At 38.1% G+C, this 23460-nt stretch overlaps 1 protein-coding gene across 2 annotated transcripts in view; it reads left to right on the top strand.

The window, feature by feature from the left end:
* Positions 1 to 23460, top strand: part of LOC127451579 (KAT8 regulatory NSL complex subunit 1-like) — an 88547-nt gene that overhangs the window by 29307 nt on the left and 35780 nt on the right. For both annotated transcript variants that reach the window (XM_051716357.1, XM_051716356.1), the window contains exon 2: positions 186 to 1461. In XM_051716357.1, the coding sequence (XP_051572317.1) occupies positions 275 to 1461 (1187 nt within the window). In that variant the 5' untranslated portion in view covers positions 186 to 274. The remainder of the gene's footprint in view (positions 1 to 185; positions 1462 to 23460) is intronic.

The raw sequence follows: 23460 nt of genomic DNA, 5'->3' as shown, positions 1-23460 counted from the left end.
ACTCGTTTAAAAAAAGGTTCAGCATAGCATAACAGAAGCCAAAATGGGTTAAGCGTGTTACGCTAATACATCTGAAATTGTTTCCTCCTATATTTGAACTGTATATTTGTTTTCTTTGTGCTCACTCTCGATGATAAACTGTTAAATGTGACCTGTGATGTTTCTTTGTGTCTTGCTTCTCTCAGGCTGTCCCTTGGCACAGTGGTAGGTGGGTGGTGTGGAGCTGGCCTCAGCACCGGGAGAGGCCCCCTCGCCCGCCCCCTCCCAGCGCTGCATGGCTGCAATGGCGCCCGCTCTGACCGACGCGCCTGCCGAAGCACACCGCATACGCTTCAAACTGGCTCCGCCTTCCTCCACCCTCTCCCCGACAGGCGTGGAGGGAAGCGGTACCAGCAACCACATCCTTGTGTCCAGTAACGGCGCTGTCAAGCGCAAGGCCTCGGAGGAGCGCCCCGCCCATGGGGCTGGCCCTTGCAAGCCCCTTGTTACCTCATATCACTGTTCAGATATGACCTCAGTATCCGCTGCAAAAGAGTCCCTCAAGCTGCAAGGTGTTCTTCTGCAGACACACGGCATCCTGCCTAGCCTCATACCGTGCCAGGCTTTGGAGCTCTCTGAGGAGCAGTTAAAGAACATCATGAGTGCTGGAGGAGGTGGTAGCCCATGTGGGTCACCCTCTGTACAAGGCACAACAGTTAATGGCATTGCAAAGAAAGTGGCTAAACCAGGGGTTGACCGAGAAAATACAGTGACCTTGAATGGTGGCCAACATACCACTGAGCAGCATTTGTCAAACCAGTCTCAAGTTGTCAATTCTAGTGACGGATTGACCAGAAATGGTCCTCTTAGAGACTGTGTGGAGCAGCACAAACAGTCAACAGGTGCTTCCCAGAACTGTCCCAGTAACGGAATGTCTCCTACAACTTCTCCACCCTCCGTTACACCTTTCAACATAACGGAGGACAAAATCACGGACTGTCCGCCGCTAGATACGTTGACTCTCTCACTTGCTACCCAGCAAGATTCCTTAGGTGGCCTCGGAACGGAGGTACATGACCGGACCCAGCACAGCCAGAGCAGACAGGGGGAGATTGAGGCACGACTAAGGCGACTGCGCAAACGGCTGCAGGTGGTGCAGGCCAAACAAGTGGAGCGTCATGTGCAGCAGCAATTGGGTGGACTACTTGAGAGCACCATGGGTGCTCTGGAAGCCAGGCGGCCACGGAGGCATCATGGTGATGACACACTTACCCTTCTTGAGAGGGATGGACTGGAACGCTTCCTCAAGGGCGGCTCCATGCCGGCCGAATTGGAGCGGCTGTCATTGAGTTGCACCACCAACCTGCGATCTGCTGAAAGCGCCTTTGATTCCGATGCAACGGAAAGCAGCTCTGGAGGAGAAACCGATGTGGAGGAAGATGAACTGGCTCGGGTCGACATTGAGCAGCACCACATTCCTCTGTAAGTATTGTCCTTAATTTTTCTTGGGATAATGGAAATGTGTTAAGCACTGAGAAATGCATATGATGGTGCATGTTTTTAATGTAAGTGGGATATCTGCTGATGTAGGCTGGGTGATTTTCATTGTGTTCACATACAGTAATGAACCCTTATTTGCTAGGAGTAGATAATATTGACCAAGTATAGGCTTATACACTGCAAAAATGTACGTGTTTCTCAAATATGGCTGTTTTATTTCTGCACTGTGTGTAGTAAGTGTAGGTTTTAAAGTCTTTTCCATACAGTAAGAGATTGTTGATTGCTGCTGCATTAGTTTCATGGGAATTTTCTTGATAACAGGTATCTTCATAGTTACACAGGACACACATACACAGAGTCAGTCATTCTCTTGCCCAGGGTTGAGCCTTGTTTAATACACTCAGATGTCAAAGGACTTTTCTCATGAGGCAGTGAGTCATTTCCTTAAATCTGTACACACACTTTCTCAAAGTCTTTACGGGCCTCTCCAGATTCCGTTTTCACCCATCATAACCTTTGGGTAAGAACACATTGGACAAGTGAAGAGCAAAGATAAGACACTGTTTAACTTTTGTTGCCTTGTAAGTTGGTGTTTGTTTATATTCATTTATTTTAATTGGTTTTTCATTTGTATATAAAATGATTTTTGTACAAGTATTTTGTTGTTGTCCTCATTTTTTGTCCTTATTCCTTTCCAATGCCTGTGCTGTAGCCAATTGGAATGTACCACACACAAGGCAAGCAATCATCTTTTGAGGCAGATCTAGATGATTGATAGAAGAATTACCATAGTATTTTTGCATTGGAAAAATTCCACTTTAGTCTGCTGTTTAATTGTGCATTATTTGCTTCACATTAAACACACCTGAATCAGTCAGCCTGTTTTTTGTTTTTTGTTTTTTGCTGCATCATTGCAGTTGGAAATGTGTTTCAGCTGCCCAGTGGGTCAGAACTCTGGTGTTTTTTTTTTTTTTTACAGGCTAAGGTTAACCTAGATTCAGTGTCAGTCACATGATTATTGCACAATGACAAATAGGCTTACTTGCAGCTTATGCGACGAGCATGGTGAATAAGAGTGTTGACAGGGCTGTGTAGCTTGTAATTTATATTTTTAAACTTTACATGTTTGCCCTCCAAACATCCATTGGCACACTGGATTTTTTTGATTTTTTTTATACCGTTTATAACAGATTATCTTGTGTGTTGAGCACCACCTTTTGTAACTGAATGCAAGGTCTTTTTGTTAATATTTAGTTGATCTGTTTTCCTGCTTAATCATCCATTAAAGTCAGCATCTTGAGCTTTGAGGTTGTTCTGGTGCAATCCAAAGCAAATTCACAGTGCACAGTGAGTCATTTGTACTAGTTTTTGGTTCATAGGTTGTAAACAGGGTTGACTTCTGTTTTTTTACTGTGAGGAAGCTGTCAATATGACCCATGAGATTTTTCAGGGTTCAGAGATGCTTAGGATTTTTGTTGTTGATTTGACATTTTGTTAGAATCAAAAGGCTGTAGATAAACTCTTTCAAAGTGTCGTGAAAGCCCCCTAGTTTGGCATCAGTCGTTCACACCTCAGACTTAAAAAGGGTCATAAAAAGAGCTGTGAAAATATGTAAAAAGGTTGGTGGGAAGAGGTCGGAAAGGGGATGGGGAGGGGGTCAAGCACAACAATTCTCTCTCAATAGAGATGGCTGAACATCAAAATGTGAACGGAAACAAGAGTTTTGGGGCACTTTGCTGTATATCAATTGTGGTACAGATGTATGAACGTGGGAAGAGTGAAGATGATAGAATAGTTTACAAATCAAATAATCAAAGATATTTTGTTCAAACTTAAGTGAATGAAGTAAAAGCCGACATTGCCAGCAAAACTAGGACTGCTTAGACCTAATAGAAATTCATACAGTTGAAGTCAGAAGTTTACACACACTTAGGTTGAAGTCATTAAAACAAATGTTTAACCTCTCCACATGTTTAATATTAGCAATCTATAGTTTTGGCAAGTCTACTTTATACTTTGTGCATGACACGAGTCATTTTTCCAACAATTGTTTACAGACAGATTGTTTCACTTTTAATTGACTATATCACAATTCCAGTGGGTCAGAATTTTACATGCACTAAGTTAACTGTGCCTTTTAAGCAGCTTGGAAAATTCCAGAAAATGATGTCAAGCCTTTAATCAGTTTGAATTGGAGGTGTACCTGAGGATGTATTTTAAGGCCTACCTTCAAACTCAGTGCCTCTTTGCTTGACATAATGGGAAAATCAAAAGAAATCAGCCAAGACCTCAGAATACAATTGTGGACCTCCACAAGTCTGGTTCATCCTTGGGAGCAATTTCTAAACTCTTGAAGGTACCAAGTTCATCTGTATAAACAATAGTACGCTAGTATAAACACCATGGGACCATGCAGCCATCATACCACTAAGGAAGGAGACATTCTGTGTCCTAGAGATGAATGTAGTTTGGTGTGAAAAGTGCGAATCAATCCTAGAACAACAGCAAAGGACATTGAAGATGCTGGAGGAAACGGGTAGACAAGTATCTATATTCACAGTATAACAAGTCCTATATCAACATAACCTGAAAGGCTGCTCAGCAAGGAAGAAGCCAGTGCTCCGAAACTGCCATAAAAAAAGCCAGACTACAGTTTGCAAGTGCACATGGGGACAAAGATCTTACTTTTTGGAGAAATTTCCTCTGGTCTGATGAAACAAAAATATTACTTTTTGGGCATAATGACCATTTATGATGTTTGGAAAAAAAAGGGTGAGGCTTGCAAACTGAAGAACACCATCCCAACCATGAAGCATGGGGGTGGCAGCATCATGTTGTGGGGGTGCTTTGCTGCAGGAAGGACTGGTGCACTTCACAAAGTAGATGGCATCATGAAGGAAAATTGTGTGGATATATTGAAGCAAAATCTCAAGACATCAGCAAGGAAGTTAAACCTTGGTCACAATTGGGTCTTCCAAATGGACAATGATACCTCCAAAATTGTGGCAAAATGGCTTAAGGACAACAAAGTCAAGGTATTTGAGTGGCCATCACTAAGCCCTGACCTCAATCTGATTTGTGTAAATTTGTGGGCAGAGCTGAAAAAGCGCGTGCAAGCAAAGAGGCCTACAAACCTGACTCAATTACACCAGTTCTGTCTGGAGGAATGGCCAAAATTCCAGCAACTTATTGTGAGAAGCTTGTGGAAGGCTACCCAAAATGTTTGACCAAAGTAAAAAATGTAAAGTTAATGCTACCAAATACTAACAACATGTATGTAAACTTCTGACCCACTGGGAATGTGATGAAAGAAATAAAAGCTGAAAGAAATCATTCTCTATATTAATAATATTCTGACATTTCACATTCTTAAAATAGTGATCCTACAATAAAAGTACAGCCCCAATACTTTTATGACGTCTCGGAGTGACACGACAAAATACATGTTATCATGACTCTAGTGTGTTGAAATTGCTTACTTTTCTGTGTAAAGTTTTCCAGTATTTCAACTTTGTTGTCTTGAAGATGATGCGCTGTTAAACCCTGTAGGCCTAAATCATGGTACCTTTCGCACAACGTAAAGGAAACCAAAAAGAGAGTTGACATGACTTTTAGTTTCCGGTTTTCAACATTGACTTCTGTATTTGAACAAGCCGTCTTGTTATTCTGTCCATGAGCAGAAGTACGGAGAAAAGGGAGATGGAAAGTGTGCATTTCTAAACAAACAGCTTGTTTGGAGCGTGAGTAGCAGAGCTTTGGCCAACAAGCGTGCTCTGTCTGGTTATTGACTGCGGTCCATTCTGTCAAATCATTCTGATCTCACCACGTTGTTTGGTGTAAAATCCGCTCTCATATCTGGACCAGGAACCGGTGTTAAGTCCACATGTGAATTTGAGATCTCCGCAGTAATGCGAGCTCATGCATGAGGCAACACTGTAATGGATGGAAGAGTTCCTTCTCATGAATACTGTAAAGAAAAGCTCAATCAAATTATGTATTAGCGTACTCCAATACAAATCACAACTCTACCTCATATTTCATGATGTTGCTTCAAGTTTTTTTTTTTTTTTTTCTCAGAAGAATGAAATGAATGGAAAAAAATAACTGCTTTACCCTCAACAATAAACTTAAGGAGTGCTATAATCGTTTTCAATGATGTGCAACCTGTACTCGTTTGTTAACATCTCAAAATGTGCTTTTGGGGTTTAATGACCCTTTAAAATGGTTTCCCTACCTGAGACTGATGGAGTGTTCAATCACTGTTAACAAAACCTTGCTAATAAATGACCTGGTTTGCCAACGGCTGTTCATATGATTTTGTGTGTATCTGTATGCATCCTTGAACAAACCCCCTACTAAATAACCAAGTTTCCATGAAGACAAGCCTAATGTCCATTTATGCATGTAAACACTAGGGCTGCAACTAACGATTATTTTGATAATCGACTAATCTAACGATTATTAGAATGATTATTCGACTATTCTGCGATTTATTGCAACGATTGATCATTAGCTCTTAACCAACTATTCAGCTTGTGCCCGATATATCAGTCGGCCGATATTAGCCTTTCACCGATATATCATATTGCCGTATATTTTACAGATATGCGCCGATATGAAACTTTTTTTTTTTTCCAGAACATATCATTCAGAAAACAATGCTTTTAGAATTGGTGTCGTCCAGTAGTTTGTCCAGCAGAGCACGCTCCGACTTCATTGTTTACAGAGCTGTGCTGACAGTGGCTCTGCAGACAGGGTGGAGTTCAGCGGTGTCATCATGGTAAGTTGTTAACTAGTCTGTTAAATACATACTGGAAACTTATTAAACAATGACCCCATCATTTTCCCTTTTCAATATAACTAATATAACGTTAACCTTGTCCCTGACAAACATGTCACTCATGTCTGTTTGCTGTGTTAGCCAGCTATAGTTTGTCAGTGCAATAAGTAATGTAGCAGATTGAAAGGTAAACATCAGAGCATCTTTTTGCAGCTCAGCAGACAACGGTGCGTGGTGGATTGTGTCTGCTGAGTGTTGATTTCATGCTGTGTTATTACCTAGTTGGTGAGACACAATGCTGGAAATTAAAATAAACAACTTCCGTCTTTTACTCTCCGTGACAACGAGCTTATAGCTAACTAGCTAATCACGTAGCTACTTTCATTGTTGTCAGCTGAGTGGAAGCTAATGAGTAAACATGTATTCACCAAACTGTTTTGTTTAGGATTTACAGTTTGGTACCCCCTTCAACCGAACAATTCCTGTAGTGTCATTTATAAAATGTAATATTTAAAAGTCTGGTTTTCCACTGTTGAAAGTTTCCCCTGAACTTTTATAGCAGAATACAGTGTAACACCACTGCTGCTGTTAATCTTGACTCGGCAGTATTAATATAGTCAGCATTTGACTGATATTAAACAGTAATACTGATGTTTTTTAGCTATTTATTGTATTTTTATTTATTTAAATGGTCAGCAACTAACTGACACTGAACGTACAATACTGATGTATATTTAGCTATTTATTGTATTTTTGTTCTTTTCTTATTGTTCATTTCTAGAATTTGTTGACCATGTATATAATGTCAAATATTCTTTGATAAATATATTTAAGCAGCCTTCTGAGTACCTTTTCATAGTCATCGGTGCACAATCCACATAGAAAAGGTCTATTTTCATTCCAGCTCAAAAATTAACTAGATTGGCCACCATATCGGTAATTGGTGAATTTTCCCCCTATAAAATTTGTATCGGTCTCAAAAATCCCATATCGGTTGGGCTCTACTCTGCATCCCTTCCACAGACATGTAGCTGCACCTGTTCCGTGCATGCATGTTAAAATGCGTGTCTGTGCCTGCACACTTTTGATAGACCTTCTAATTTTGTCTTTGGAGATAAAAATCTTATTGATCAATGTTTTTATCAATCAGCCCATTTACATTTTGTGCATATTTTGCTTATTTAATAACATTAATGTTAATTTGTCTGGTTCTATTTCCTTGCAATAAGCCATAGAGCTTCCTGCAAGTTTCTTTCCCTTTTCTTTCTTATTTTTTCCTTTTCCCTTTCCTTTTCATTGCCTTTCCAGCCCTATCAATTTTCCTTTTCTCTGTCCTGTCCTTTCCTGTATTTTTTTTTTTCCTTTTTCCCCTTTCCTTGAATGTCCTGTCCTTTTCTGTAATTTTTCCTTTCCTTCATTACCTTTCCCTTCCCACTAATATATCCACCTAATTTCGTTTCAACACAAAGTGGTGTAGTACAGTTGAAGGTGTCACCTACCATTTGAGTTTGTTCAGAGCAGCCTATGTTAGTGTGTACAGGAAATGAGAGCTCTTTAATTGTGGAACTGTGGTTTCCGCACATGCAAAGTGCAAGAGAACAACAAACTCTCAAACAGCAAAAACACAACCTGACGGATTTCGGCTTGTCATGTTTTATGCACCGCTATTGGAGAAATTGGTATAGTCGTTCCACAATCACTAGCCATAAGAGTGGATGGACTGAATATATGTTGTGAGGGCATGAAATTCGGCGTGGGTAATGCACACATTTTTAATCATTCCTGCAAGTTCCACGTTCATAGGGCCTCATTCACATGAAACACGAGCAGACATTTTTTTTGTTTAAATCGTTCATAAAGCCAGTCTGATGTAAATTTACGAACTCATGAAAGTTTTCATATTTTCAAAACATTACTCTGTACAAACAAAATTTACACCTCCTCCCGACCATGTGTAAATCGTCCGAACGTGTTGTGTTCTTGCAGGCAAACTGCCCTGACTACATTTTGATTGAAGTAAATTTAAATAAGTAATTAAAAAAAAAATAATAATAATTAAATGAGTGAAATTAACCTTAAAAAAATAAATAAATAACATTAATAATAAAAAAGTAAAATTTTATTTAGAAACGTGTCTTTGCTGCTTGCATTTTATTTTAAAGCTGCACTATGTAACTTTTGCTCTGGAGACATCTGTGGTTGAATCTTAAAATTGCAAGTAATTTGCGGAAGAATATATTACGTCAGCCATGTTCTGGCACTGCTCTTCTGCCAGATGAATCTCCTAATTTGAGCTTAAATAGACATCGCCTGTGTGTGATCATGACTGGAGCCAGAGTCATAACATGCTATTCTCATGTTGATATTATGTTTCCCCTATATGCATTCAGGAGCGGCTCTGTGCCGCTGCTGAATTATGAGCACCGCTATTGTCTATTGACATTTCACATGGTTCATTAATGTTCATGACACGCAACACTTGCCAGCACCAGTCAGTTGAGTGCTTATACTGCGTGCAGTTAAATGGGGCACTTGTATGAAGCGAAAGGGACCCCACCATATACACGCACATATTCACAGTGACATCATCGTATAGCAGCCCATCAAAGGCCGTTCGCGAGTGCGTACACATACACAAGCTGGAGACCCGACATGATACCTCTTCTAGTGGAAAGTCTTTTACTCTGGTAACTTCTTTGGCAAAGGTAGTAGAAATATAGTGCTCCAGACTGACTAAATGGTCACATCTTGCAATAATTTTTCCCACCAGTGAGACTTACAGTTGAAGTCAGATGTTTACCGTAGCCAAATACATTTAAACTTTTCACAATTCCTGACATTTAATTGTAGAACAAATTCCCGGTCTTAGGTCAGTTAAGATCACTACTTTATTTTAAGAATGTGAAATGTCAGAATAATAGTAGAGAGAATTATTTATTTCAGCTTTAATTTCTTTCATCGCATTGCCAGTGGGTCAGAAGTTTACATACACTTTGTTAGTATTTGGTAGCATTGCCTTTAAATTGTTTAACTTGGGTCAAACATTTTGGGTAGCCTTCTACAAGCTTCTCACAATAAGTTGCTGGAATTTTGGCCCATTCCTCCAGACAGAACTGATGTAATTGAGTCAGGTTTGTAGGCCTCCTTGCATGCAAACGCTTTATCAGTTCTGCCCACAAATTTTATATTGGATTGAGGTCAGGGCTTTGTGATGGCCACTCAAATACCTTGACTTTGTTGCCATTTTGCCACAACTTTGGAGGTATGCTTTAGGTCATTGTCCATTTGGAAGACCCATTTGCGACCGAGCTTTAACTTCCTGGCTGATGTCTTGAGATGTTGCTCGAGTATATCCACAATTTTCCTTCCTCATGATGCCATCTATTTTGTGAAGTGGACCAGTCCCTCCTGCAGCAAAGCACCCCCACAACATGATGCTGCCACCCCCATGCTTCATGGTTGGAATGGTGTTCTTCGGCTTGCATGTCTCACCCTTTTTCCTTCAAACATAACGATGGACATTATGGCCAAAAAGTTCCATTTTTGTTTCATCAGACCAGAGGAAATTTCTCCAAAAAAGTAAGATCTTTGCCCCCGTGTGCACTTGCAAACTGTAGTCTGACTTTTTTATGGTGGTTTTGCAGCAGTGGCTTCTTCCTTGCTGAGCAGCCTTTCAGGTAATGTCGATATAGGACTCATTTTACTGTGGATATAGATACTTGTCTACCTGTTTCCTCCAGCATCTTCACAAGGTCCTTTGCTGTTGTTCTTGGATTGATTTGCATTTTTCGCACCAAACTACGTTCATCTCTAGGAGACAGAATGTGTCTCCATCCTGAGCGGTATGATGGCAACGTGTGGTCCCATGGTGTTTATACTTGTGTACTGTTTGTACAGATGAACGTGGTACCTTTAGGCATATGGAAATTGCTCCCAAGGATGAACCAAACTTGTGGAGGTCCACACTTTTTTTTTTTTTTTCAGAGGTCTTGGCTGATTTCTTTTGATTTTCCCATGATGTCAAGAAAAGAGGCACTGAGTTTGAAGGTAGGCTTTAAAATACATCCACAGGTACACTTCCAATTCAGTACACCTCCTATCAGAAGCTAATTGGCTAAAGGCTTGACATAATTTTCTGGAATTTTCCAAGCTGCTTAAAGGCACAGTTAACTTAGTGAATGTAAACTTCTGACCCACTGAAATTATGATAAAAGTGTAACAATCTGTCTGTAAATAATTGTAGGAAAATTTACTTGTGTCATGCACAAAGTAGATGTCCTAAATGACTTGCCAAAACTATAGTTTGCTAATTAAATCTGTCGAGTGGTTAAAAAATTAGTTTTAATGACTTCAACCTAAGTGTATGTAAACTTCTGACTTCAACTAAGTTTTTTAGAGGTCACACCAGTGCGACTACAGAGTTTGCCAACTCTAGTTGTTTATGCGCGACATGTCTGTTTTCCGTTTCGTAGAAGAAAAACGGAACATAATAGCACTAGCCACAACCCGGATCAATTATCAGCCGGCTCAATGAACAGCAGCACTAGTGCAGAGCAGTCTCACCTACGCAGCGCAAATCATTTATAAATAGCTCTTTGAGAAACGTGGCACGAAACTCATTTGAATTTGGCTGTATAAAAACCCTATGAAAACCCTTAGTGTTTTTTGCCTTGGTGATTTTGAGTTTAATCCATGTTTAACGGCACACCATTATAAACAACCTTGACCACAACATAAATTATAAGGCTATACAATCCACACATCACCATCCAAGTTGATCCTTGGATTTACTATATTAACACTAACAGTGTTTAACAAGATGGTGTTTTGGCAGATGTGCAATGTTATATTCATACTTAATATTTGTATATTATTTATATAGTCCTATTAAATAAATAATTTCTGTTACAATTATGGCAGTTTCAAAAAGTTTCTATTTTGTTTTTATAGTTGCTAAATATATAAATTGTCATTTCATAACAAATGTCTTAGTTTGTTTTATTGAAGTTACTTACTATTGTTGTAAGGAGCCTGCTTGGTTTTACCAGTGACAACCTTTGATCTAGTTATATCACTTAAACTATTGGGGGGCGAAAATAGCCTGCTTGCATGTGAAGCAACTGAGACATGTAAACAGCCAGTCACGATTCGTTTTGTTATGTGCCATCATGTTACTACAATAATAGACCGGTGTGCAACACAGCGTCATTTTAACGGTCCCCATATCAGAGCCGCAGCAGACACATTTGAGCTCAGTGTTGAAGTGCTTGTCTGTTTCATTCTCTCTCTCTTCAAGAGTTCCCTGTAACCTTTAACTGTCTTGTCTAATGATAAAAAGGCAAATATCAAACTAATATAAATATTCCTCTGAAGCACGTATTCTAACAGTCTCTCCTCAATAGTTCCCTGTCACTTTTCTAATGATAAAAGGCAAATATAAATAAAGCTTCTATTATATACCCTCTGCAAATATACAGATATTTTGTTTCAACAGATGTAATTCACAAACCTTGCGAAAATCAAGCGTTTTCTTCCTGTCGAGTGCTCATCTAATGTCTTCCTCTAAAGCGCATATTCTATCAGCTAGAATCAAAACTTCAGGATCAAAAGTTCCTCTGATTCACAAATCATGACGACAATCCAAGAAGGCGATCCAGGCTGTTTAAACTGTCAGGAGACTGCTGCTGCACATGCTGGATATGCACAAATGCTTGAGTGTAACCAAAGACTTTCTAGCAAGTTGGTCCACTGTCGGCCATGTTTGGAATGCTCTCGGGAGGCTATTTCCAGTCATGAAAGTGCAGCTCCTATCTACTTGAATGGAATAAGACAAAAATCTCCAAAAGGGTTGGTCAAGATTACGATCAGAGAACATATTTCAAATCAGCAGTACAATCTGACAATACTGGCATCATAAATGGTGCTTCTTTACCTCAGATTACGCTAAAAAACACAATTTTCTAGCTAATGCGCATTCGCCTTCTCGAGTTGATTGACAGGTGATGTCTGTATCTAAAAGGTGATTGGCTCTTTGACCTGTAAGGCGGGACTTCCTATCTACAGCCGTTGACCGTTTGTTGCAGTTGTGCGTTCTTATTTTTCCCGTTCATTTTAATAGAAGTGGCCTGTCGCAACTTCAAGGTAAAAGCACTTCACATGTGCTATAAGTAAATGTCTTATTCACTATGCACTGTATGTACAATTGGTTTGATTTTGTATTATTTGAGAATGCGTTAGCTAATGTGAACATGCCATCTGTGGTTGCTGGACTACTGTGTGCACTGTTATTTCCTTCCTAATATATTAACAATTTCTTCATGTGAAAATAAATTACTAAAATTTGATGACTAAACAGAAATCAGAAGAAACTTCTACCATTTAAAATACAATATTATTTTAACATTTAGATTCTTTTTTACAAAGTTAGTTTTGTTTGAAATGGAGTAAATATTGTGCTATATAAGAGTTTGTTTTTTTAATTTTGTGTGTGTTATTTACTATATTCAATTGTGTGATTGTATCGGCCTACCGGCCACCCTGCTCTCTGGATATCGGCATCGGCCATTAAAAAACCCATATCAGTCGACCACTACTTTAAAACTGTGGACACTAATGGAGGTACTATGGCAGCCTTTTTTTTGTTTTTTTTTTTTTTGGTTTACCTTAAGTTTATTATTGACCAAGCAATAATTTTTTTTCAGTGTAAAATCTGTTCTAGAATCTGCTCTTTGATTGTAGGAAAAAGTAACTGGCTTTGTTTACCTTCAGAAATTCAAAGAGATGACTGTACTTAATCAGTAGGATCGTGCAGAATATTTCAATTTAGCCCTATATAAATTAGGTAGGCCTTTTATATAAATAAAACTTTGTGTGTGTGTGTGTCGTGTGTATATGTATATATATATATATATATATATATATATATATATATATATATATATATATATATATATATATATACACACACAGATATTACTGTTGCATCTATTCGAAATCAGTGCTATACTGTCTAATATGCATTTCAGCGACAAAATAATATAAAATATATAGTAACATCACTATTTTTATTAGTTTCTATGATTACGTATTTTATTTTTTTTAAATTGAGGAAAAAATATATAAATTTCCACTGTTGCTACCAAATCAGGTGCTGGTGCCACCATCTGTAGAACTTGTTGGCACGAGTGCCACCGCTCTCATATGTTAATCTGGAGCCCTGTGGTGACATGTATGTTCTGTTAGGTTTATATTTTCTATTGGTGTTTAACAAAAATAGTGAAAGTGATTTTCTGAGTACTTCAAGTGTCAAAAGCTCCCAGTAAATAATAAACACACACATGACAAGGTGAACATGAATAACCCATCTATAATGATTCTAAGGTTATTTTATTTACAAGTCCAGCCTTGCAGGCTCGTGGACAGTCCTAGGGGAAATACTGGGAAATATTACTTGGTTTTAAGATAAACAACACTCTTATTTAAATATATGTATCATTCTACACTTAAATCGCTTTTCTGACACTACACTCAAAGCACTTTTAAATAGAGAACAGGGCACTCTCCTCGGCCACCACCAGTATATGATTATTCAAGTGTAATATTACTATTAATGTTTGAATTGTACTAATATTTTCAATTTAAGAGGTTAAACTCGTGATATGGCTGATACGAGTTCAACAGAAGACTTTATTATTTTTATACTATATTGTCCAGCCTCAGTTACAACAATAGCATGTCTATGCAATGAACACTATAACACCATAATCTTAAAACATAAAATGAGGATTCAATAATGACGGGGATAAAATATACTTTATTAAACGTAAAAATAAAAAGCTTAAATATACAATATAACAATTACAAAAAGTCAATTTCAGAATGCATTCTAAACATGTCACAGTAAATTCACCGGACAACATGGAGACATCACTATCGGTTAACACACGAGTCATGTTCGATTCATAAAAGCATGACAAGCAATATAAGCTTCAACAACCCTACCAGAAAACATATCCAAGCATATTATAGCAGGTAAACAACTTGAAAAAACATCCATCTAGACTGCAATGCTGTCATAAGCCAGCGATTTTGCGCCAAATCGAACCCGACAGCTCAAAATACAAATAATTTTTTATAGGCTTACCACAGTGAATCAGGGTAAGGTATGGACAATGTTTTGAACATTGATTATATATGTACTCAATCAATAATGGCAATTTGTTCATTTTTAACCAAAAAATCTTACATAGTGCAGCTTTAAACTCTGCTTATTTTGAGCAGAAGTTCTTGACATGGACATTTGACATTTGATTTTCAACAAAGAATAATGCCCTCTAACGGGACTGACATTTTATTTAATTTTTTTATATAAGCTTTAATTTAGATTTCATATTTTAGTATAGGCATCGGTTAATTGCGTTCAGTTGACGTATGGTCATTGGTAAAACCATAAATCAGGTGCGTAAACTATACAATGGGGAAAAAAGAAAAAGCCCACACACTGTCTTACAGCGTTTTGGTCAAAGATTGTTCCTGTTGCAAGGGAAGTATCACTATACAGTCTTGGAAAGAATTTTCTTCAATGATGCTGGCGATGCACTGAACTGAACCAGAGAAGGTGGTAGACATCCTCCTGTCGGCATGAACTGAACATTTTTTACACTAAAGCTTCATGTCAAACAGTTTTTATTGATCTGACCTCTTGGGCTGTTTAATTCACAAAAGAACCTCTGATGACAGCAAAGATGGTTAAGTTCCTCACTTTTCAGATGCGAGTGTTTGCTAAATTAATATTTTACGAAGTGAATGCACTCCATTTTAAAACAAAAAACGTATTACTGTTGCGTAGATGTTAGAAGCTTCCTATTTCATTTACTAGCAAGTCTGAAGCCTTCCTTATGGCATTTCATGGGTGTAGATTATGATAATTGTGAAATGAACGTGCACTCGCGCTCTATTTACAAACGTCTGAAATTCACTAACATAAGTTGTACTAACAAATTCTGGGGAGTACGAAGCGTTTGTGAATCAGGTAGAAAATTTTGGGGAAGCTCAATTTTACATGGAAATTACTCTCAATTCTTTAGTATATTTACTACATTTTAATGAATGAGGCCCAATATGCAGGGAATTCCCACGGTAGTAATTAGTGCTACTGAGTCTTCCTGTCTCTCGCAGCATTCTGCAGCTCATTGGACAGTCGAGTTTAGTGTGAGCGAGCAGTGAGCAGCGTTGTATACCCTGTTAATTTGACTTACACATGACATTATACCGCATCTCTGCAAGCAAGCAACACATTTAAACTATCGCTCCTGTTTATAAACAACAAAGCTGACTACATAGTGCAAGCGCGTGGCATTGGAGCAGTCTTTGCTTCATCACATCATGCAGCTTATATTACAGCACCTTTGACAAAGGCAGAAATAGCAAAAATGCTTTGTGTAAATCTACCAGAACAACTGCTGTGTGAAGAGAAACATTTAAAACAGACAATTTCATCCTGTTAAAGACCTGATACATCTCATCTCCATCTTTTTGATGCTCCATCTGACGTATACAGGTATTTTCACATTGACTGATTTTTAAAGGGCAAACCCAGCTGTGCACTGTTCTCTCTGTTCTCAGGACTGTTACTATGAGGCAGCTCTGTTTAGCTGGCTCTGTCCTACATGAATAAGATGTACTAGCTTTTTATGAAATGCAGATATCTTCTGCACAGATTTACACATGTAACGAGATGTTTGATCCATGATGCAGAGGGTTTCTTTAAAAGAAGTTTGGTTAAAGCTAAATTACCAGTTCACCTCCGTTTATCTGCTTTTCAATCCTCTATTGCACACCATTGCATGTACTGTATATTCTGTGTCATCTATCCTAACTTTCATCCTGATGCTACTTGCTATAGATTTAATTGGCTCCCAACCACTGTTAAGGTACCATTATTTTTAAGCAAGAGTTTGCATTTTAACCACCCTTATTTTTTTTATCTTTCCATCCTAGTTTCTTTCTGTCCATCCATTCTTCCTAACTTCTATCAATAGATCCATCCTAGCTTCCTTCTATTCTTCTTAACTTACATCCTTCCTATCTTCCATCATCCATCCTTAACTTTTATCCTACTTCCTCCTTAACTTCCATTCTTCTATCCATTTTTCCCAGCTTCCTCTTCCCTCCTTCCTTAACTTTCATCCTTCTGTCCTTCCTGCCTTTCGTCATTCCTGTCTTCCTAACTTTGACCCTTCCTTCTTTCTATCCTTTAACTTCTTTCCTCTTCCCTCCTTCCTTAACTTTCATCCAACCTTCCATTCTTCCCTACTTCATTTATTCATTCCTAACTTCTATTCATCCTTCCTAACTTCATCTTGATATTTATTGCTAATAATTTAATTTGCTTATACCCACTGATCAACCCACCAGTTTGCTCTGCTTGAGTATGCTTCTTAACCATTAGTGTAAAAATGGTAAATCAGCTCTCAAATGAGTATTTATGGGCATCCTTTAAAACATCAGCTCTGCTTTGAACCGCCAGCGGCTTGTTCAATCCACCCTGTTGCCCTTTCGACTACGGGATGCACCAGCCCACCATCTCTACATTGGTGATAGCAGAGCATCTCCGTGGAAACCGTGAAAAGGCAAACGTGCGTTTTATTTTTTATTAAATCAACCGTCTGGTATTCTCAGCAACTCTGTTTTGCTAATAGAGTTATACTGACAGCATAGGCCTATCTCTCTCTCGCTCTCTCTCTCTCTCGCTCTACCTAACTATCATCTGTACCTGGCTGTGCCCACACAGATTGGCTTATAATGAAAGGATGGTGTTTGTGTGCCTGTATGAATGTATGTGGCACAGTGACTGAATAGAACTGTTTAATGTGCATTGTCTTGGTTAGACCTGCATATTCTTTGTGTAATGAAATATGTGGGTGATCATATCTGTGGTTCAGGGCACATGCACTTTCCCAAGGGTGGGCTGTACCTCTGTGCTTAACGGATCACTGTGCTGTCTAGATTACTCTTGATGAATGCGATGCCACCCACACATGGCAGTTTAGTAGTATGGCTCATCATAAGCAGTATGACGACACGGTCTCATCCATTGTCCACTCTCCACCAATCAGATGAGGCTCTGCTGCTCATTGTTTGGCTTGAGAGATTATTGTTAAAGCTAAAGAAGTCGTGGTACTATAATTCACACCTGGGTGGTTGAATCAACAGTGCCAGAACTTTCTAGAAGCAACTGTTTGAGTAATGGCACCATTAGCTGAGTATAGTGCCAATAAATGTATTGGGCAAACAAGTACAAAGAGTTTATAGATGTGGCAGAACATCAATTTTTTTTTTTTTTTTACGATTTGGCCTTGCATATTTTTTCAGCATTAGAGCCATAAATAACTGTGTCTTGGGTTAATGTGTCAGACAGCTGTTATGGAGGTGAGATGGCTGTCACGATTATGAAATTTGGCTTATGATTAATTGTCAAACAAATAATTGCGATTATGTGTGTTTTAGGGCTGTGACTATAAATTTTCTCGTTAAGGGGTTTCATGATTAATTGTCTTTTTTTTTTTTTTTTTTAAGGTGTGCTTTTTTCTGCATGTGTGCTTCATACACCTTAAGTCATTTTTACACATTTAACTTAATATATAAATCAAAATATAAAATAGGAATAAACCATGATTTCCTTTTAAGGCTTAAACTTATGAATGACATGAAAAATAATGTTTAAAATATCAAAATATTTCTAAATATTTAATGTCTCTCTTTTTGGTCAACTTTATTTTTGGTCAATTTTATATTTACGCTTGTTTTTTGTAAATGTATTGATATTGTATACTTTTTTTTTAATAAAAAAAATTATACATTTATATTTAGATTATATTTTTATTATATTATGCAATAGTAAAACATTTCTTTCCTAATTTCTTCACTTTCTCACATTATTTTAATGCTCTGATTAAACCAAAGTGCTTCACGCGCTCTTCCGGACAGGAGCTTGTTGACCTCCATGGTACGGCTCAGTGATCAACTGAATGACACACAAACGTGCCGTTCATGACATTTATACTGTATATTCGCTTAAAATTCCCTTATTTGGGCATTAAAAAGTGATTTGGAATTTGAATGCCCAATAATCATGGTTGTCTCTAACTGTGTTTAGATCAAAATTGAATAATCGTGACTAGAGGTGAAATAGTATGAAAACTTCACGATTCATATCACGATTATAGTGACCAAAATGATCACTGTTTTCAGTATTATCGTGGTATTGTTAAAATGTGTTGGAAATGTTCAAAAAGTACTGATACACACTGAAATCATTTCACCAAGTTTTATATTGAAAACCAACTCTGTAAACAAGGGAAAAGCAAATGTATTATTATTGGTGTTACATTGTAATACATATTCACTCTCTTTCTCTCTCTCTTACACACACACACACACACACACACACACACAATCTTCTGTGTTGCATTTGAGTATTTGCAATGACCCCATGCACAATTTACATAAATACAAATGAGTCTTAAGAAGACAGTGATAGTAATTGCAATGAGCCCAACAATTGACATAATTACCGGAGTCTTGAATAGGAGTCTATAGTGCTTCTCCTGTTGGAACACTTTTACAACCAAGTCGAGGACTGCTGGATTTTAAATGAACAAAATATGTTGGTTGGGTGACTAAACTACATAACGTGTTATCAAACACTTTTTTTAATGATAATTAAAATTTGAAACGGTAATACTAATCATCAGGAATTTTACCGTGGTTTATCATGAAACAGGTAACCGTTTAATCCCTAATCTTGACAGGCCTAGCTGTGAGACAGATACAGTCACTAAAGCCCAGAGAGCAAGCAACTTGTTAGAATATAGATTCTTATAAACATTTTTAGAAGGGGAAAAAAAAACTTTGGAGTAACCTTTTGTTCTATGGGCGTGAATGATACCTCGGATTATATAGCTTTTTGATGAGAGGTGAAAATACAAGCTTACGTTCTAAAAATGTGGAAAGCACTTCATCCTAAACCTGTGGAAAGACCTTAGTCCCGGGATGAGTCGTGTGTGTGTGTTTGATCGAGAAGCAGCACTAATGTGCTGCATATAATCTTTTATTGTTTTTGGACATTGTCTGGGGTACTACAATACGAATTCCTGAACTGTACAAAGAAGGAAACGCTCAGGCTTTTCTCTTCCAGTGTTGGCCTTTTCCAGCGCTGGGGTCAGGGCGCTATGCTTTCTCTGATTCAGCAAGTGCTCATTGGTGGATTGTACATGACTCCACAAGGAGCTGTTTTAAAAAGGAAATTGTCTTGTTGTGGCAAATGTGTTCATAAAACTTCAGGTTCCCTGGCTGAAGTATGAGATAATTTTGGCCCAATTTTTTGGTCCATACTCCAGACAGAGCTGTTAATTACCCCATCGGGCCAATGTTTATGTGCTTAAGTGTACTTGTGTTTGTATGACTTGCAAACTCTGTGATATTTTGTACATTGTTTCGCAAATACTTCTGAATTGTGCATATGTACACTCACTGAGCTCTTTATTAGTAACACCTTTACACCTACTTATGCGATTTTTCTAATCAGTCAATCGTATGGCAGCAGTGCAGTGCATAAAATAATGCAGATACGGGTCAGGAACGTCAGTTAATTTTCACATCAACAATCAGAATGGGGAAAAAATTTGATCTCAGTGATTTCGACCATGGCATGATTGTTGGTGCCAGAGGGGGTTTGAGTAGGGCTGGGCGATATGGCCAAAATTGTTATCACGATATTCTTTTTCATACTGTGCGATGTATATGATGATAAATATTCACATTTACACTTTTTTATTTCAAAGTTGGTGGAAGAAGAAAAAATACATTCTAAACAGTCAAAGTCACTACAAAACAGCAGTGGGGGTCCTGAGACAGCCAAAGCAGTGGGCTCTGAGGGATCTTTTACCAAAATATTAAAATATTTTCTAGTTTATCAATTGAGTGAATTTGAAAATGAATGTTAAAAGATCAGTTTGTTTTGAAGCATAATGACAGCAGTTACATTAAAATGAAATATTTTTTATTTCTTTAGATTCAGATACCCAAGTAAAGGGGCATAAAAGCCTTTGTGACTGTGGAATGATTCTGTATGGGGGTTCATGGGTATCCGCCGAGAGAAAATTTTGAAAAAGTCTGAATGGAACATTTTTATATTTTCATTAAAGTGAGAGAGCCTAGGCTACCAACTAGTAATTGTATTGTCTTTCCTTGTCATCCATTCCAGAGATGATGACATCTGATTAATTTTAACAAAATTAGAACAGAAATCGATTTGTTCATTATTAAAGGCTCGTAACATGCTGATTAATAAAGCTAAATTTAGAAGGGAAAAATGTTATGGTCTAAAAGGCGCTTTGGAACCACGTTAACTTTTGCTGCGCCAAAGAGGCAACGCTTGCGGAGTGGGACAAGGCATAAATTATGTGTGTTTGGTGCTAGAGAAAAATGTTCAAGACTATAGCACAGAAAGATCAGAGCTGGTGTACACAGCACTGTTGTTTTGTCACGCTTTTCACTAGAGACAATGAGAGGGTGCAACCGTCATCATGAAGTCTTGCAGTGCGGATGGATTCAATCCAGTGTCCAACGTAGTCTAATCATTAGTAAGGCAGCTAACATTAGCCAGTTCATCCAGACTGACCCTACGTTTCCACTAGCGCATTGTGAGCGAAGCTGAGAGAGCGTTTTCAATTAATTCCTTCGTAAGCTGTGCGCCACGCTCACAAGATGGATTGTAGGATTGACAGCGATGTGGAGCAAGCTCTTTCCTAGCGTTGTGAGCGTATCTGAGCGGATTTCTTCCGCGCCGGTGGAAACACAGCCTGAGAAAGCCGAACTGCTTGCATTTTTAGTGACGCTAAATATCAAAAATTCCTCAAAAGCATATCATCGATATCGTGGATTTTTATTATCGTGATAAATATCGATATCGTTTTATCGCCCAGCCCAAGGTTTGAGTATTTCTGGACTGCTGATTTCTTTTGATTTTCATGCACAACAGTTTCTAGAGTTTACTCAGAATGGTGCCAAAACCAAAAAACATCCAGTCAGCGGCAGATCTGCGGATGAGAGAGGTCAATAAAGAATGACCAGACTGGTTCGAGCTGACCAAAATACTACAGTAAATCAGATAACCACTCTGTACAATTGTAGTGAGCAGAATAGCATCTCAGAATTCACAACACATCAAACCTTGAGGCGGATGGGCTACAACAGCAGAAGACCATGTCGGGGACTTTATTAGAACCATAGTTTTCCTAATAAAGTGCTCAGTGAGTGTAAATGTCACTATGGTAAAATTATCTTGCAAGCTGACAGAAAATTACAGATCAAAATGTAGTGACTCCTACATTTGCACCAAACTCGTCACACACTTACTCAAGAGTCTTAAACTCCCAAGCACCCCCTTTCCCTCGTACTGTCCCACTGCGAACACGACAAGGCCTGACTGGCCACAGGACGCACTCACATTGGCTTGCATTCCCTCAGCTGATGGAAGCTGAATCCCACATGTTGTTGTTTGCTGACTACTCATACATCACATAATGTAGCTTTGGTTTTCCTATTTAAAGCAATCTGCGTGTCTGTATGAGTGTCATTTTTACACATTTAACTTAAAATATATAAATCAAAATATAAAATAGGAATAAACCATGATTTCCTTTTAAGGCTTAAACTCAGTGACATGAAAAATGTTCAAAATATAAAAAAAAAATTTTTTTGTTTAGTTTAACACGTTAAGCAGTCGGCGCCTCATTGAAAATAGCCTTCTTAATCAGCAGATTAAAAAAATGGCATACCTATTCTAAAACAGTTATTTTCTAGGCTACTTAAAAGCATACATTTTTTTGCTGAGTAAAATTAACACGTTGACATGGTCTGGAGAAAGACGGGACTTCACTCACCTGAGACGGCTATCCTGTGCTTGAAAAAGCCTGCTCGGTAGAAAAATATCATCCAAGCATGCACAGATGTAAAGAAGACTCAAATGTGAAAACATCCATAGGGACTTTCAAACATTTGGAAAGCCGATTCCCGCACCACCGAAGTAATTTCATAACTACTTTGCTGAGTTTGCTTGTCTAGCGAGAGGACATTTTCCTGCGCGCACCGCGAGAGAAAGGGAAGAAGCACGCGCAGCCTGAGATGAAATTAAACTCTGTATCTGCTCCAGATATCCTCTTTTTGTAAATAATATTTGTATTATTAATTCTGTTTAAAATATGTAACATTAATATGACATTAATTGCAGCCTCTGTAAAAATATAAAGCCAAATGTAAATATGTAAAAAATTATTATCAGTTTAATGGGGGAAATATTAACCGACTAGTAATTCCAGTGTCGACTAGCAGCATCAGAACCGTTTAGTCGATTAGTCTCGCACATCCCTAGTCTTAAAACTGTTTATTGGCTTATGGTCAAATGCATATTCTTACGTAGGGAAAACTGAACTCAAAGTAGGTGTAATCTTGTTTTTTTTTGTGTGTGTTTTTTTGCTTTTATGTAGACTTGTTACAACTCTGTTGCAATACTCATTTAAAGGTGCCATATTCTACACTTTTCTATAGGACTGTCATGATCATTACGTAATCGCCTGATTGCAATTATTTGATCCAACCATGATTTTGCACTTCAAATTCCAGTTACATTTTACTGTCCAAATAAGGGAACTAAGCAAATATAGGAATGCTATGAATCAAATAGAACCTGTAAGAACGCAGCTAGAGCATTTACATGTCCACAAAAGCTGCGTTCTCCATGAGAAACCCAGGTGTGTTAAACCACTTTCTCGTAATCTCTGAAATGGCATAAGGAAAACGTCGTTCTCGCTTTCATGGTATTTCAGAACGGCACTTTCTGCAAATAACCTAGAATAATCCATTTTATTTAATGCTTATAAATGGGGTCACTGAAACGCTGCATGTGAGAGAAAGGAGAGAGAGAGCTGACGAACGCATGCTATTTTGTGACACTGTTTTTTATTAAATATGTGTAGTGCCTTAAATATATTTTAGCTCAGTTAATCTTTTATTCAGTTGACTCTCTCTCTCTCATATACGTGTGTGTGTGTGTATGTATATGTATATGTGTGTGTGTGTGTGTGTGTGTGTGTGTGTGTGTGTGTGTGTGTGTGTGTGTGTGTATGTATGTATATATG

Source organism: Myxocyprinus asiaticus, chromosome 14 (assembly GCF_019703515.2).
Source record: "Myxocyprinus asiaticus isolate MX2 ecotype Aquarium Trade chromosome 14, UBuf_Myxa_2, whole genome shotgun sequence".
Lineage (NCBI taxonomy): Eukaryota > Metazoa > Chordata > Actinopteri > Cypriniformes > Catostomidae > Myxocyprinus > Myxocyprinus asiaticus.
Note: the sequence above shows the minus strand (reverse complement) of the source record. Positions and strands in the feature narration are given on the sequence as shown.